At 37.1% G+C, this 13764-nt stretch overlaps 1 protein-coding gene across 2 annotated transcripts in view; it reads left to right on the forward strand.

The window, feature by feature from the left end:
* Positions 1-2377: 2377 nt before the first annotated feature.
* The window catches only part of LOC126470230 (endoplasmic reticulum chaperone BiP), a 28874-nt gene continuing 17487 nt past the window's right edge, over positions 2378-13764 (forward strand). Inside the window, exons 1-9 of one of the 2 annotated variants that reach the window (XM_050097922.1) lie at positions 2378-2532; positions 2620-2758; positions 2876-3107; positions 3217-3351; positions 7625-7861; positions 9620-9886; positions 9967-10362; positions 10440-10577; positions 12048-12272. In XM_050097922.1, the coding sequence (XP_049953879.1) occupies positions 2637-2758; positions 2876-3107; positions 3217-3351; positions 7625-7861; positions 9620-9886; positions 9967-10362; positions 10440-10577; positions 12048-12272 (1752 nt within the window). In that variant the 5' untranslated portion in view covers positions 2378-2532; positions 2620-2636. Of the gene's footprint in view, positions 2537-2619; positions 2759-2875; positions 3108-3216; positions 3352-7624; positions 7862-9619; positions 9887-9966; positions 10363-10439; positions 10578-12047; positions 12273-13764 lie in introns of both variants that reach the window. The other variant, XM_050097924.1, reaches the window with a different exon arrangement.

Consider the following 13764-nt stretch of genomic DNA (forward strand, 5'->3'; position numbering starts at 1 on the left):
GGTAACAGGTGCATCCTACGAAAATGTTTTGAAGAACAAATTCCTTTCTGCACTGCTACAAAAACGTCCGGGAAGGGCTGTGCGTGTGCTGTTTCACCAAGACAATGCACCCGCACATCGAGCTAACGTTACGCAACAGTTTCTTCGTGATAACAACTTTGAAGTGATTCCTCATGCTCCCTACTCACCTGACCTGGCTCCTAGTGACTTTTGGCTTTTTCCAACAATGAAAGACACTCTCCGCGGCCGCACATTCACCAGCCGTGCTGCTATTGCCTCAGCGATTTTCCAGTGGTCAAAACAGACTCCTAAAGAAGCCTTCGCCGCTGCCATGGAATCATGGCGTCAGCGTTGTGAAAAATGTGTACGTCTGAATGGCGATTACGTCGAGAAGTAACACTAGTTTCATCGATTTCGGGTGAGTAGTTAATTAGAAAAAAAATCGGAGGCCTTAGAACTTGAATGCACCTCGTATAATTTGTCTGTTCATGTCACAGTTTGTATCTTATAATGTCGCTTTCACTGTTTGGTACTGGACTGACCAAAGTGACGTTATGTTGACATTCTGTTTAGTGTGGACAGCCATTATTTGATGCCTGATGGTGGTGTCGCCTTCCATTCCATTGATGATCAGTGAGAATCAGTTTTAGTCATATCACAGTACAAAAGAACAGAGAGTTGTGTATTAAATTGGTACACATGCACTACTCTTATTCTGCATGGTTTGACAAAACATGGCATATAAATTGTCGCATGTCTTCAACTAAGTTTCGATTATCATAAATGTTGTTCATTTCCAAAATAAAAGAGGATTATGACCCAAACTACAGCAAATAATGCGCAATCCACTTTGAAATTTCATTATTTGTTCACTGTAGGAGTAGGCCTATCCCTTGGAAGCACCAACATTTTGGATTAATTTGACATTTATGTAGAAATTAGCTAGTTAGAGAGCAGAAGTTAATCGTCAGAAGATTTAGACTTGTTGTATTGGATTATATTAGAACAAATATAATTAAAACTAACGATGTATCTTTTTTAATTATAATGGAAACCATATTCACATTAAACAAAACAGAAAAAAATTCATGCACCTTGTGTGTGATACAGACACGCTTTTGTGAAGTATTTTAGCTACATCAGTGATAGTCATGCGAAAAGAAAAATGCGCCAAAACATTTCAAGTTAAGTACCTACCCACAAACAGAATGCAGTTCATATCTTAACGGAATACACAGAAAGAAACAAAATTCCAAAATACTGTAAACAACCAAAAATTTGCAATCCCTCCCTCGCCCCCCCCCCCCCCCACCCGCTCTCATGAAACCATAGCTCAGTAGACTTGTAGATACTGGTTACCAGTAAAGTGGTGAGGTAAAAAAATAGTACAGGACACTGTCAAAAACAAAAACAAAAAAAAGGATTAAAGGGGCAAAGAATATACATTTTTACAGACTGGTGGCTCATAGTACACCAAATTAAGAGAGTATCAATCGCGAAAGTAGCTTCACAAAGCTGCATACAACCGAACGAAGAAGCATAAGGAGGTAAATATAAAGTTAAGACTTTCAGGACCAGTTGTTTTAGTTTCTGGAGAACCCTCCGTGTTATATGGTCGTGGTCCATGAACTTTGCCAGCTCAGAGGATGCAGGAGTACCTCTGAAGATACCCAACAAAGGTCTGGACGTACCATTAGGAATAAAAATGTTTCTTGGACCATGGACCATGACTATAAGACCCAGAAGTTTCACATTTATTAATTATCTTATGAGCTTTTCCAAATATCTACGCATACGATCGAAGCTCAGTATATATTCAGTCATTACGAATTACTGTTTTTTCAGTGATTTAACTTTAACATAATATTACTGTACAAATGTCCTGAAATTAGCGAATGAGACAGTGCAGCTGCTAAGTCACTGACTCGTAATCGGGAGAATGGAGCTTCTCAGTCCGGTTATCCTGATTTGGGTTTTCGGTGATCGTTACGGCAGATACCGGAATGGTTCCTTAATGAAGACCACTACCGACCACCTGTCCTATTCCCATAAGGTTACCTGTCATATCCTCAGAAAACATATTATGTATGCTGTGTGTTGTAGATTTTGGTCAATGGATTTGCATTGTATTACCTTGACAAATCCTACGTCATTATGAAGTGGTCCATTGAATGCATAAAGATAAATAAGTAAAAGAAATGTCAGTCTAATTTGAAGTTAGAATTCAAATTGAGGTTTGCCTCCAAGACGAAGAACGGCGATAAATCGTTATAATTTTTCAAGCAAGCTCGCATAAAAAATGTTCTTTGACTTCAGAGGGCTCCTGCGATCTGCCATGCGTGAACCAATAGAATTTAGCCACCTCTGAGATTTCGGACCAATGGGATTCCGCAGACTACACACTATGACCAATAACCCCAACTCACGGAATTGACGTAGCGTGTCTTGTAGTCGGCAATGTGTGTTTGAATGTTAGGTGTATATACATGTGAGTTAGCTTACTGGAGGATCTATTAAGTTTTTACTGCGAAAGTAAGTAAGTTGCTCTATCTTATACCAGGTACGCATGTAGCAAATGATTTTAGTTCCAGACGGTAAATTCTAATTATGAAATGACAGATTTGATTTCAGAAACCATGCGTGTCCAATGTTTGTCGGCGTTTCTAGCCGTAATAATCAGTATTTGCTTAGCGAAAGAAGAGAAGAATAAGGATGTTGGAACAGTAATTGGGATTGATTTAGGAACAACTTATTCCTGGTAAGTAAAATTACTGTGTGGTGGATATTTGTCACCGGCATATGGATTGTGTATCCTCTTCCAAGGTAAACAACGAAAACTTTTTACCTAATATATTTTAATGTTTTGTGTTAATAGTGTTGGGGTATACAAGAATGGCAGAGTAGAAATAATTGCAAACGATCAAGGTAATCGTATTACACCTTCATACGTTGCATTCACCCCAGACGGCGAAAGATTAATTGGAGATGCTGCTAAGAATCAGCTTACAACGAATCCAGAAAATACTGTGTTCGACGCCAAGCGTTTGATCGGCAGAGAGTGGACTGACCCAACAGTACAGCATGACATTAAATTCTTTCCTTTTAAGGTACTGTAGTATCAATATGACACTAAGCCATGTAAGATTTTTAAAAATAAATTATTGCAGTTGCAACGATTTTCATACGTTAAGGAAAATATTTTAATCGTCGTTTTAGGTGAAGGAGAAAAACAGCAAACCACATATACAGGTGGCAACATCACAAGGTGAAAAAATGTTTGCTCCCGAGGAAATTTCTGCTATGGTGCTTGGCAAAATGAAGGAAACTGCCGAAGCATATTTAGGGAAAAAGGTAATGTATTTTTAAATGGTTAATTGCATAGCAACAATATAACTATAATTTTCAGGTACAGTGTTTGATTAGAAACTGAAGCTCAAAATAGAGACTTGTTGAAAGTATAAATTCCTGTAGCATCCCGTTGTACGCCACCTACTTGATTGTAATGTCTCAGATTGTGGGTATTGTTTTGATACATTTAAAAGACGTAACAGACTGCTGTAAGTAATGTTTACCAATGAATATTCATGTTGAAATGTAACTTTTTGATGCACTGTATTTGCTTAGTCTTTCACAGTGCATCTTCAGCTTCTTGTTGCACAGTTTGTTATTCAAACAGCAGGTTTGTTAATGTGTGTGCAGGGACCTATTTTCTACTTTTCCTGCCCTTATAGTAAATGCTTGCACAGTGAAACTTTTTGAAAGGGGAAAGGTTATTACATTGCTACAAAATGCTTTGTGTCCTTAAGTCAGTTGGACAGTTTTTATAAATATTGGTATTTCAGCAATGGCTGGATATTTTGTGCATTTGCCCAGGGCCTTGCTGCTGACCAAGTGTAGTGCTGAGAAAGAAATGGAGGAAATATGAAAGACTTTTACAGTAAAGACTTTGATATTTATCATTTATAATAGATGGTCAAATATTGGTCTAAAAAATTATGAAAAACTTTTAGATTGACTTTACTTCAGAAGTATTTGACAGGGGATGTGGAATAACTTTAGTGTGTTAGACTTGTTCAATGTAAACTTAATTTGTAAACAGTGGCTGTTGAGCAGTTACTAAATTTTCCAGGGAAACTGCCTTGTACACTAAAGGTATAGGTGCTACAGTATGTATACTGTATTTTCATGACATAGTAGCTATAATCAACTGCTGGATTTGTTGAGCATGTTTGAAGTGTGACTTTGTCTTAGGTTTATGAAAATTAACCTTGAGATAAGTTTTTCTGTGGAAACTGGCCTCAAGGATATGTTGAGAAAAGGTGACGTTACATTTTTGCACACAGTGTGTATACGTGTCATAGTTTTCAAATTTTATTACTTTTTTAATCACAAGTATTTATCTGCAATAGAAGTATTGCAGATGATTCAGTAAATTGGACTTAGTCCTACCAATAAATTTTTCATACACTACTATTGGATTGTTAACAGAAACCTGTGACCCATAAATGACAAGTGATGAAGTTGGGCTAGAAATTCAGGGGTAAATTCTCTTGGCAATATGTAGTAGCAGTTTCTCTGCAGTGGCCAATTTTAATAGTTCTGAAGTTTGAGGATCATATTATCAGTTTAGGACTAATAAGTGTTAACTGTTAAAAATGGTGGATCTTTCTGTACAGAGCTGAATTTCGATACATAATAACACTGGCACACCCAGCAAAAAATTCACACATTTAGATAAATGTGCATATAACTGTAATGCAGCTGATGGCAGCATGCTGCGAAAGCTTGTCATGGTAATAAATATCAGTAAAAAGTGACTGAAGCAGCAAAAATTATTATATAAATGTAAAATACTGTTGCTGATCTCATTTAATTCCACATATGCCATCAATAGAGTTAAAACTTCATATTTTACCAGCAGAAGACTAAGCCCATTGGAAAAGGTTTACATTGTGCCCAACTGCTCTGTTTAAATATTTCTGATCTGAAGTATGACCAAAACATCCCCTCCTATGTACATGAGGTTGCATCAATGTCTTAAAGTGCACACGAGTAAAGAGCACATATGGTGTTGATGGTTTTTCTGTTACATGCTGCAGTTGGTTACTGTGAGAAGGGTGGAACATGGGAAGTTCGATGAAAATCGAATGGATAGACAAGACGGCAGAACACAATCGAAATTGTGTTCGATAAATGTCGTGATGTGAAGTTGTGTGGTGGTGCAATGGAATACATTGTGCAAATTGTCATATAAAACAGAATATTGTGTAAAATTGAAACTATACTGTTAGGTTCCTGTGGTAACAACCATCTTGGAAATCTGGACATTTTAAAAATACCTCACTGAGTTTTCAAAATGATCATTAATCTACACTGCAGATTAGTCTGTCGCCCCAGCCCATTTTCCTCAAGCCACATTGCTTGGATTCAACACACAACCAAACTATATGCTGAAAAAAATAAAAATAAAGTATCCCAAAAAAATCATGTCAAATTCAGAGAAAAATAAAAATATGCAGAAACCAGTAAAAATTCTTTAATCCACAATAGCCAGGTCAATAACTGTCACTCATGCTGCCCATGTCCAGAAAGTAATAAATATATATCATCTGCCAAAACAAGTCGTTAGATTTGGCGATTCTCATTGGCAATTGTCTCCTATCACCCAATTGGTTATGATCAGTGGAAACAAATTGCAAACAGCAGCGTGCAGTGGAAGAGCCATAAACTCCGTAAGTGCACTTTAACCACATACTTGGTTGTATGACACAAGTTTCCACACTGTTTAATAGCGTCACTGTATCATATTAACGCCTTTTTGTTCTCATAGCCTTCATTTTACCGTTTTAAATTCTGCTAAACTGAAATCTAAATCTGTACTCCATAAGCCACTAATAAGTATATGGCTATTAATTTTCGATCTTTCTAAAGTGGATGTCAAGCATTACTGTATCTTGGGGAGTTCTTTTTATGTAGTCCCTGTGGCTGCAATTAGTTGCCAGCATAATGAGAACGGTGCTAGAGCTGTGTACAAGGTTAGTAGCATGCATGTGTGTACTGGTGCCAGGCTGGTGGAACAATGAACACAGGGCTTAAGGATAAGAGAAAGTTTGGCAGTTCATCATGGAACTGAAAATGTCAATAACGAATGGATATGCCCATTACAGATATGTTAAGGGGTATAAGGGGAAATTGGTGATATTGTTTGAGGGATAAAAATTGTAGATATTTTGTGTTCAGTGACTGACTTTAACATTTTATAATTTTAGACACTGCTTCACAAAGTCTGGATAGTGAGACTGGAGAAAAGCACCCCACTTTTTTTTAAATACAAATGTATCCTCTATTCCCAACAGCTACCATGTATTCTTAGCTAAAATACTAAATTCTATACTGATTTAGTAGTAGTTTCCAATTTATAATTTGTCTAGAAGTATTGCTGAAGATTGCATATGAATGTAAAGCTTAACAGATTCTTGTCTTGTAATGGTAAATCAGATGATGATGTGTTAAGGACTTCTGAATGTAAATGTCCTGTTTATAAGAGTAGACAAAAATTCACGACTTTGTTAACTTTTTGTAACTGAATAAGGCATCTTAAGTAGGTAAGAGTTATGGTCAGTGGTAGGTTATACAGGGTGAACCAAAACTGAAAATTTTAGGTGTCGTTCAGATATTTTCTGAATATTTTGGTATAAATGACCTGTGGTGTCCAGTGGCTTGTTAAGAGAAATTGAATTTCTCTTACTCAATTTATAGCTGGATTGAACTGAAAGTGCACAGCAGAGCATATGTTGAAGCCATGTGCATGGTCTGTTGGAAACAAACTGGTTTTTTTTCTGTCAGTGTTGTTAATACATTAACAGTGATAAATAGCTATGTGGGTAGGTTTGCTGATGAAGAGTTGGCACACGCACTCCTGTGTAGTTTCTGAATGTGGCTTGACATTTATGCTGTTTCTGCAGCAATAGCAACCATGCCGAATGTTTGAATATTAGTATTTCTCACTGTTTTAAACTGTATTTTCACGGAAACATAAGTAATAGGGGTAACAAATGAAGTAAATTAAAATTCCTGTACTGCTCTGTAATAAGCTGCTGGAGATACAGAGCCTCTTATACAAAAACACTTGGATAATGTCCCTGAACAACCTAAAAAAAACTTTTGGCATTTAGGTTCACTGTGTAATTAGAAAGTAACATTCAATGCACAAGCACTTGTAACCATACTTCAAAAGGGCCACAAAGAATTGGCTGCTTTGGTCTAGTTTTACTGTGAGGGAACTTCAGGCTGCAAACAGTGAAATAAAGTGGAGCATAAAGAACATTGTTTCAGCTGAAATAAGCTTAGTATTTGTGAATTACTCTTCTGTGCCCACTTTTTTGTACTCTAATGTTTTCTATCTGTTTAATCATCAATCAATTAAATCATCACGAGCATAATTTTCAGAGGGTACTTCGGCTGGCTGTGATTTCATATTGTTTAGGGAGTAGCTAACAAAGCCCATTTGCTGTGTATTTATAATATTTTTAAAGCCTATTTGATGTGTATTTGAAATCTTATTTCTAAGCTATATATTTCAATTATTGTGCTGAAATTGCAAAACGTAATTATATTTTTGAAGGTCACCCATGCTGTAGTCACTGTACCAGCGTACTTCAATGATGCTCAGCGCCAAGCAACGAAAGACGCTGGCACTATTTCTGGACTTGTTGTAATGAGAATAATCAATGAGCCAACTGCAGCTGCAATTGCTTATGGTTTAGATAAAAGGGAAGGAGAGAAGAATGTCCTGGTCTTCGATCTTGGTGGTGGTACTTTTGATGTATCATTGCTAACTATTGACAATGGAGTGTTTGAGGTATGGTGCTACTTTCTATGAATAACAATAGTCTAATTGTTTTGTGTGTTCCAAGGAAAGTTTTGTGACTTATGACAGGAGTACATGTCCAACATTCTCAGAACAGTTGATCACAAAAAATTTTAGATTTTTGAAATACATGTGTTGCTAGAGGAATTTAGAACTATTAGAATAGTTCCTACTGTACTTGACCATTGGTATAAAAGCTGTTGTCATAAGTACAGCCCATACTTTACACGAACACACAGATTTATAGATTTACAGGGCATTTAGGCATATTTAGAATGGTATTTGTTGTAATTTTTATGCAAGATAGTGAAACAATCAGATAAGTATGCTTGTTTATGAAGCATTAAGGTACTAGAGTATTTGTGGGTTATATGCAGAAACTACAGTACTGTGTAATTGTCTCCATGAATATAGGTGTAATATTTGAGAATACAAAAAAAATTTAATAGGTTGATGTTGGGAGAATGATGGAAGTAAGCTCCATCTTAATCATGCAGTACACTTAAAAAATTTTCATTTTTTTACCCCGTCTTTGGTGAGTATTGCCAAAACAGAAATGCGAGTTGTTTCTCGTGATGGAAAATTGTCTGCTTTCTCAATTCATTCTGACATGAGTAATTCAAAACCAGCAAGGTAAGATGAAAAGTTTAACCAATGCTGAGAACATTTTGACAGCAAACAGAAGACACTAATGGCAAAGTCCATAGGTTAATAAAAGTGGAGGATTAGGAGTAAAGTGTTGGCACTTGTACTGTAGGTGTCAGTGCAAATTCATAGTTTATGATGTATTGGTTGTGAATTTAGCTGTTGCCTAAAATTTACAATAATGACAGCACATGAAAACTTGCCAGAATTGTGTGCTTATATTAGAGGTTTGCCAACTAATTTCCCTTCTGTTCATCTAACCTTTGTTGGGTTTGTGAAATGTCATTATGACAAAGTGTATGATACACAAGGATAGTAAGTTAAAACTTACTAGTTAAAATTGGTTCTTATATGGGTCTTCTGATATGGTATTTAAATGGTTGTGTACAGTTAGAACATTAGTTTACGTATTGATAAGTTGAAGAAATAGTTAATTTTGTTAATCGGACTAAACATACAGTGCTTACAAATCTACAAATAGTACAGATCCTTATGTAGAGAGAGAACTTTTTTACACAGTGTAGTAAGATTCCACTGAATCTCACATAGTTGTTCTAGCTTGTAGGGTTTGTAATTGGCTGTAGTCATGGTTATTACATGTTACAGATCAAAATAGTGATTCCAGGAACCAGTTATGGCATTTGGGTGGGGAGGGGGGCAGGAGATATTAGTGTTGACAATAACTGGGTTTGATTGTTTTCTTTTTAGAAAGTTGTGAAAGTAGGCCTATATAGTCTAAAAATTTAGAACTGACTTTCACACTAAAGCAGGCATTTTGAATCATTTTGTTGTATTGGCATTGGGTGTACATACCCAAGTTAAATGGAGTGCTGTGGGGCAACCACTTTGGGGATTTCCAGAGTGAATTAGCTGAAAGCTAGTGTAGAATGCAGACTAATCTTGAGCTACTTTTGGACATTTTTCCTGAAACATAGCTAAATATTGGAATCTTACTCCCCCGCCTCCCACAAAGATCTCATACTTACACGACATTCCTCATTCTAACTTAAGGTGTAGGAATCAATTTTTAAATACAAGAAAGTAGTTTTATCTTTTTTTGTGACTTGATTTAGTGTTAAGTGGAAGTATTAATTTTGGTTGTAGGTTGTGTCAACAAATGGTGATACCCACTTAGGTGGAGAGGACTTTGATCAACGTGTAATGGACCATTTTATTAAACTGTACAAGAAGAAGAAAGGAAAGGACATCCGTAAAGATAACAGAGCTGTGCAGAAGCTTCGCCGTGAAGTTGAAAAAGCAAAGAGAGCTCTTTCTTCTGGTCACCAAGTCAGAATAGAAATTGAAAGTTTCTTCGAAGGAGAAGATTTTTCAGAGACACTGACAAGGGCAAAGTTTGAAGAGCTTAACATGGTAAGTTAGTAAGCTGTGTGATTTCTTTGTGCCCTGTCCCTGTGGTGTGCTATTTATATTGGGTTTTTTGTTGAACTTAGGATTTGTTCAGATCTACAATGAAGCCTGTGCAGAAAGTATTGGAGGATGCTGACATGAACAAGAATGATGTTGATGAAATAGTTTTAGTAGGTGGAAGCACAAGGATACCGAAAGTACAACAGTTAGTAAAGGAATTCTTTGGTGGCAAAGAACCATCAAGGGGTATAAATCCTGATGAAGCAGTGGCATATGGTGCTGCTGTGCAGGCAGGTGTGTTGTCCGGTGAACAAGACACAGATGCAATTGTTCTTTTGGATGTTAATCCCCTGACTATGGGCATTGAAACTGTTGGAGGGGTGATGACTAAACTGATACCAAGAAATACTGTGATACCAACAAAGAAGTCGCAGATATTTTCTACTGCATCTGACAACCAGCACACAGTAACAATTCAGGTATCTTATTTTAGAAAGTTATGTTTTGTTTCCATATTGTCAACATGGTTGAGCATTAAAATTGTGGTTTTTTACAGGTTTATGAAGGAGAAAGACCCATGACAAAAGACAACCATCTGCTAGGAAAATTTGACTTAACTGGGATACCCCCAGCTCCACGAGGTGTTCCACAGATTGAAGTGACATTTGAAATAGATGCCAATGGCATTCTTCAGGTATGTGAAATTTAAAATATAGTAAGATTTTAGCGTGGAGCATGTAGTGTAAAATGGAAACTTATTGAAACTTTGCTGCCTCCTGCAGCAAAATCACTGTTTATTCAGAATCTGTGATACCAGTGAACATTGTTAACTTGCTTTTAAATATACTGAGGCTAAAAGCTGGGCCGAGCTCAATTCTTTCATTCTATCAAGTATACACTGTCTGAAAACTTAAAGGACATCAGAGAAAATGAAATCCCGTGTTTAGGTGTAGGGAAATTTTGTGAATAAAAAATAAAATGAAACATAAGTATAGGTGGTAAAAGTGTACTGACCCATGTCAAGATTACATGACATCAAGCCTTGGAATGAGCAGTGGTTTTATTGAGAAGGCTTTCATAGTGCTGTTTTATTTTCTATTGAGGCAACTTAGCTTACAACAGTTGTAAGTGGTTCCCATTTACCTGAACACTGGCACTGGAATGGGTTGATAGCCAAGATGTACTCAACCATGTTCTGTCAGGTACAGCATGAAAGCTTGGTGGTGAAGTATATCCCAGCTTCATGCAACTAGTTCACATGCATGGTTTGTGAATGACCATTATCCTGTTAAAGGGTGGTGCTAGGATAAGGCCTTGTGAGGGAGAAAAAGTGTGTGCTGTGTATCTACAGTGTACCATTGCTGCAATATTTCTTGAATCACTCGCAGACATGACCTGCACTTAGACCTTAAATCTCCACACTGTGACTGCGGAAGGTGGCGCATTGATCACCACACTGGACTCGCATTCCAGAGGACGATGGTTTAATCTCATGTCTGGCTATTCTTATTTAGGTTTTCGGTGATTTCCCTAAATCGCTCCAGGCAAATGCCGGGATGGTTCCTTTGGAAGGGCACGGTCAACTTGCTTCTCCGTAATTCCATAATCCGGTGAGGCCGATGACCTCGCTGTCTGCCCCCCCCCCCCCCCCCCCCCAATGTGACAGAACTAATTGTCCTTGCTTTCCAGGTAGATTGCTACTCCAGGTGTAACCAGTTGTATGTTAATAATGAGAAGCTGTATGTGGGACTGTTTCAGTAGCCCAGCTGTTGGTCTCCAACCAAAAGTGTTGGATGATAAGACATTTTAGGGAGGCTGCCATTTACAAGATTGAAAGTTCAGATGTGAAGAGGTTATGAGGAGATGTGATTGTTCAGCTAGAACCTTGATTTTTGCTTGTTTCTTTGATCCTCATTCAAACATTGGGCCAGTCACATCTGAATGTTTATCTATTATTTGATTGAAATAAAGTTCAGGGTGGAGGAACAATATTGTGAAAGGATACATTGCTACTTACCTTAGGGAGATGTCAAATTGCAGACAGGCTCACATACAAGTGAGCTAATCATTTTTATTCTGCTATGACGCAGTTGTGTAAGAATGTATGCTTTCATTACTGCTTTTATATTTGATACATCTATAAAGTTGATTTTTTGTTTTGCAGGTTTCAGCAGAAGATAAAGGCACTGGCAATCGTGAGAAGATTGTAATCACAAATGACCAGAATAGATTAACTCCTGATGACATAGAGCGAATGATCAAAGATGCAGAGAAGTTTGCCGATGATGATAAAAAGCTGAAGGAGCGTGTTGAAGCTCGCAATGAATTGGAATCGTACGCCTACTCTCTGAAAAACCAGCTGTCAGATAAAGAAAAGCTTGGGGCAAAGGTAATATAAAGAATAAGAGAATTTTGGTGTGTGGCTGTTTAATTACCACTGTGTTCCCCTAAACACAGTGCTACTTGAGCAAGAAAGTGTTTCTGCAATCATCTAGTCACATGGTGCTGAAGAAAATTTCTGATTTACCTCATTTAGAGCAATGTCCTGATGACCATATATTGAAAGTAGTTTGTTGCTTTATATGCTGTATTTTTTTAACTGGATGTTCATGGCGGTAGGTTGTTTTCTGCCTGGGATCTCGCTGCATTTACATAATGAGATGGATACAGTGTTCTTTCATTTGAAATCGTAGCTCAGTGCGTTGTTTTTGTTCCAGACTTGGTGTGTTTGGGATGAACATTGCATACTCTTTCCTCTTCTTCAAAACAGTCTGGATGCCATAAATTTCATTTAGAGAAGTTACCCCTTTGTTAATTGTGACTAGATGCCGACACACCATGGTAATATGTCCGCTACTTAAGTGGTGTGCTCACAACGGACTGGTTGAATGAACATCTGGTTGCAGTTGTTAGTTAAAGCTACCACCATGATTAATGCTCTGATCTTGCTTGTGCACCAAGAATTACAATAAGTCTTGGAATTTTCGGATGGATGGTGTACATAGATAAGTTATGCTATCTAAAGGTATAATAGAAAATAAGTGTCAAAATTACTTGATTTAGAAATGAGAAGTAATGATATGGAACTCCCAAGGTGGAAACGATGAATAAAAATGGGGGAAAACGTACATCTAATGTACAGGTATTAAATGTTATGACTGTAGGTTGGTATGTTGGTTGTGCGTGAACTTGCATTGGATGGTTAGCTCAAAAGTTATGTCTCAGTACTACATATCATTTTATGAATAAGTTGTTACCTCTCTGCATTCTCATTTGTTGACTCATGAGTATTTTAGACAAACTTATTTCTTAGTTGGGCTTGCATATTCAAATATAGACTAAGAGTGACAGCTCCTACACTACACAGGGTCTCCCAGTTTTCTTAAGTGCCCTACTCTTTTGTCTCTAAGCAAATTTAGAATATATTGAGCAGATTCTGTCCAGCTACCAGGGGGGACATTAACCAGCATGATATCCTTTCTTGTAAGTTCATTAGTTAACGAAGATATGAACAGCAGTGTGTTCTTTTTAAATAGTATCTTATATTTTTTATTTTTATTGACTGCCCCTCTTAGACGTGCTCAGAAATTTATCGCTGTGTATCATTATGAAGAGAAACAATTTGATTCAGTTTTGTGGAAATATTCTGAAAGAATATAGTGTGAGAATCAACACACAGAAAAAATACTTAAAAATGTACATAAGAAAGATAGTTTTTAGTGTATACTGACTCAAGAGCATGCCATATAGATAGATCTCATTGAGAGACATTCTTCAGTCTCTGACTGCAGTGGTTAGCCAGAAGGCATACAATATGTGCCTGAATATTAAACAACAGACACCTCATTGTTTTGCTTAGTTCAGTCTCTCAAGCTATACTA

Source organism: Schistocerca serialis, chromosome 3 (genome assembly GCF_023864345.2).
Source record: "Schistocerca serialis cubense isolate TAMUIC-IGC-003099 chromosome 3, iqSchSeri2.2, whole genome shotgun sequence".
Taxonomy (NCBI): Eukaryota; Metazoa; Arthropoda; class Insecta; order Orthoptera; family Acrididae; genus Schistocerca; species Schistocerca serialis.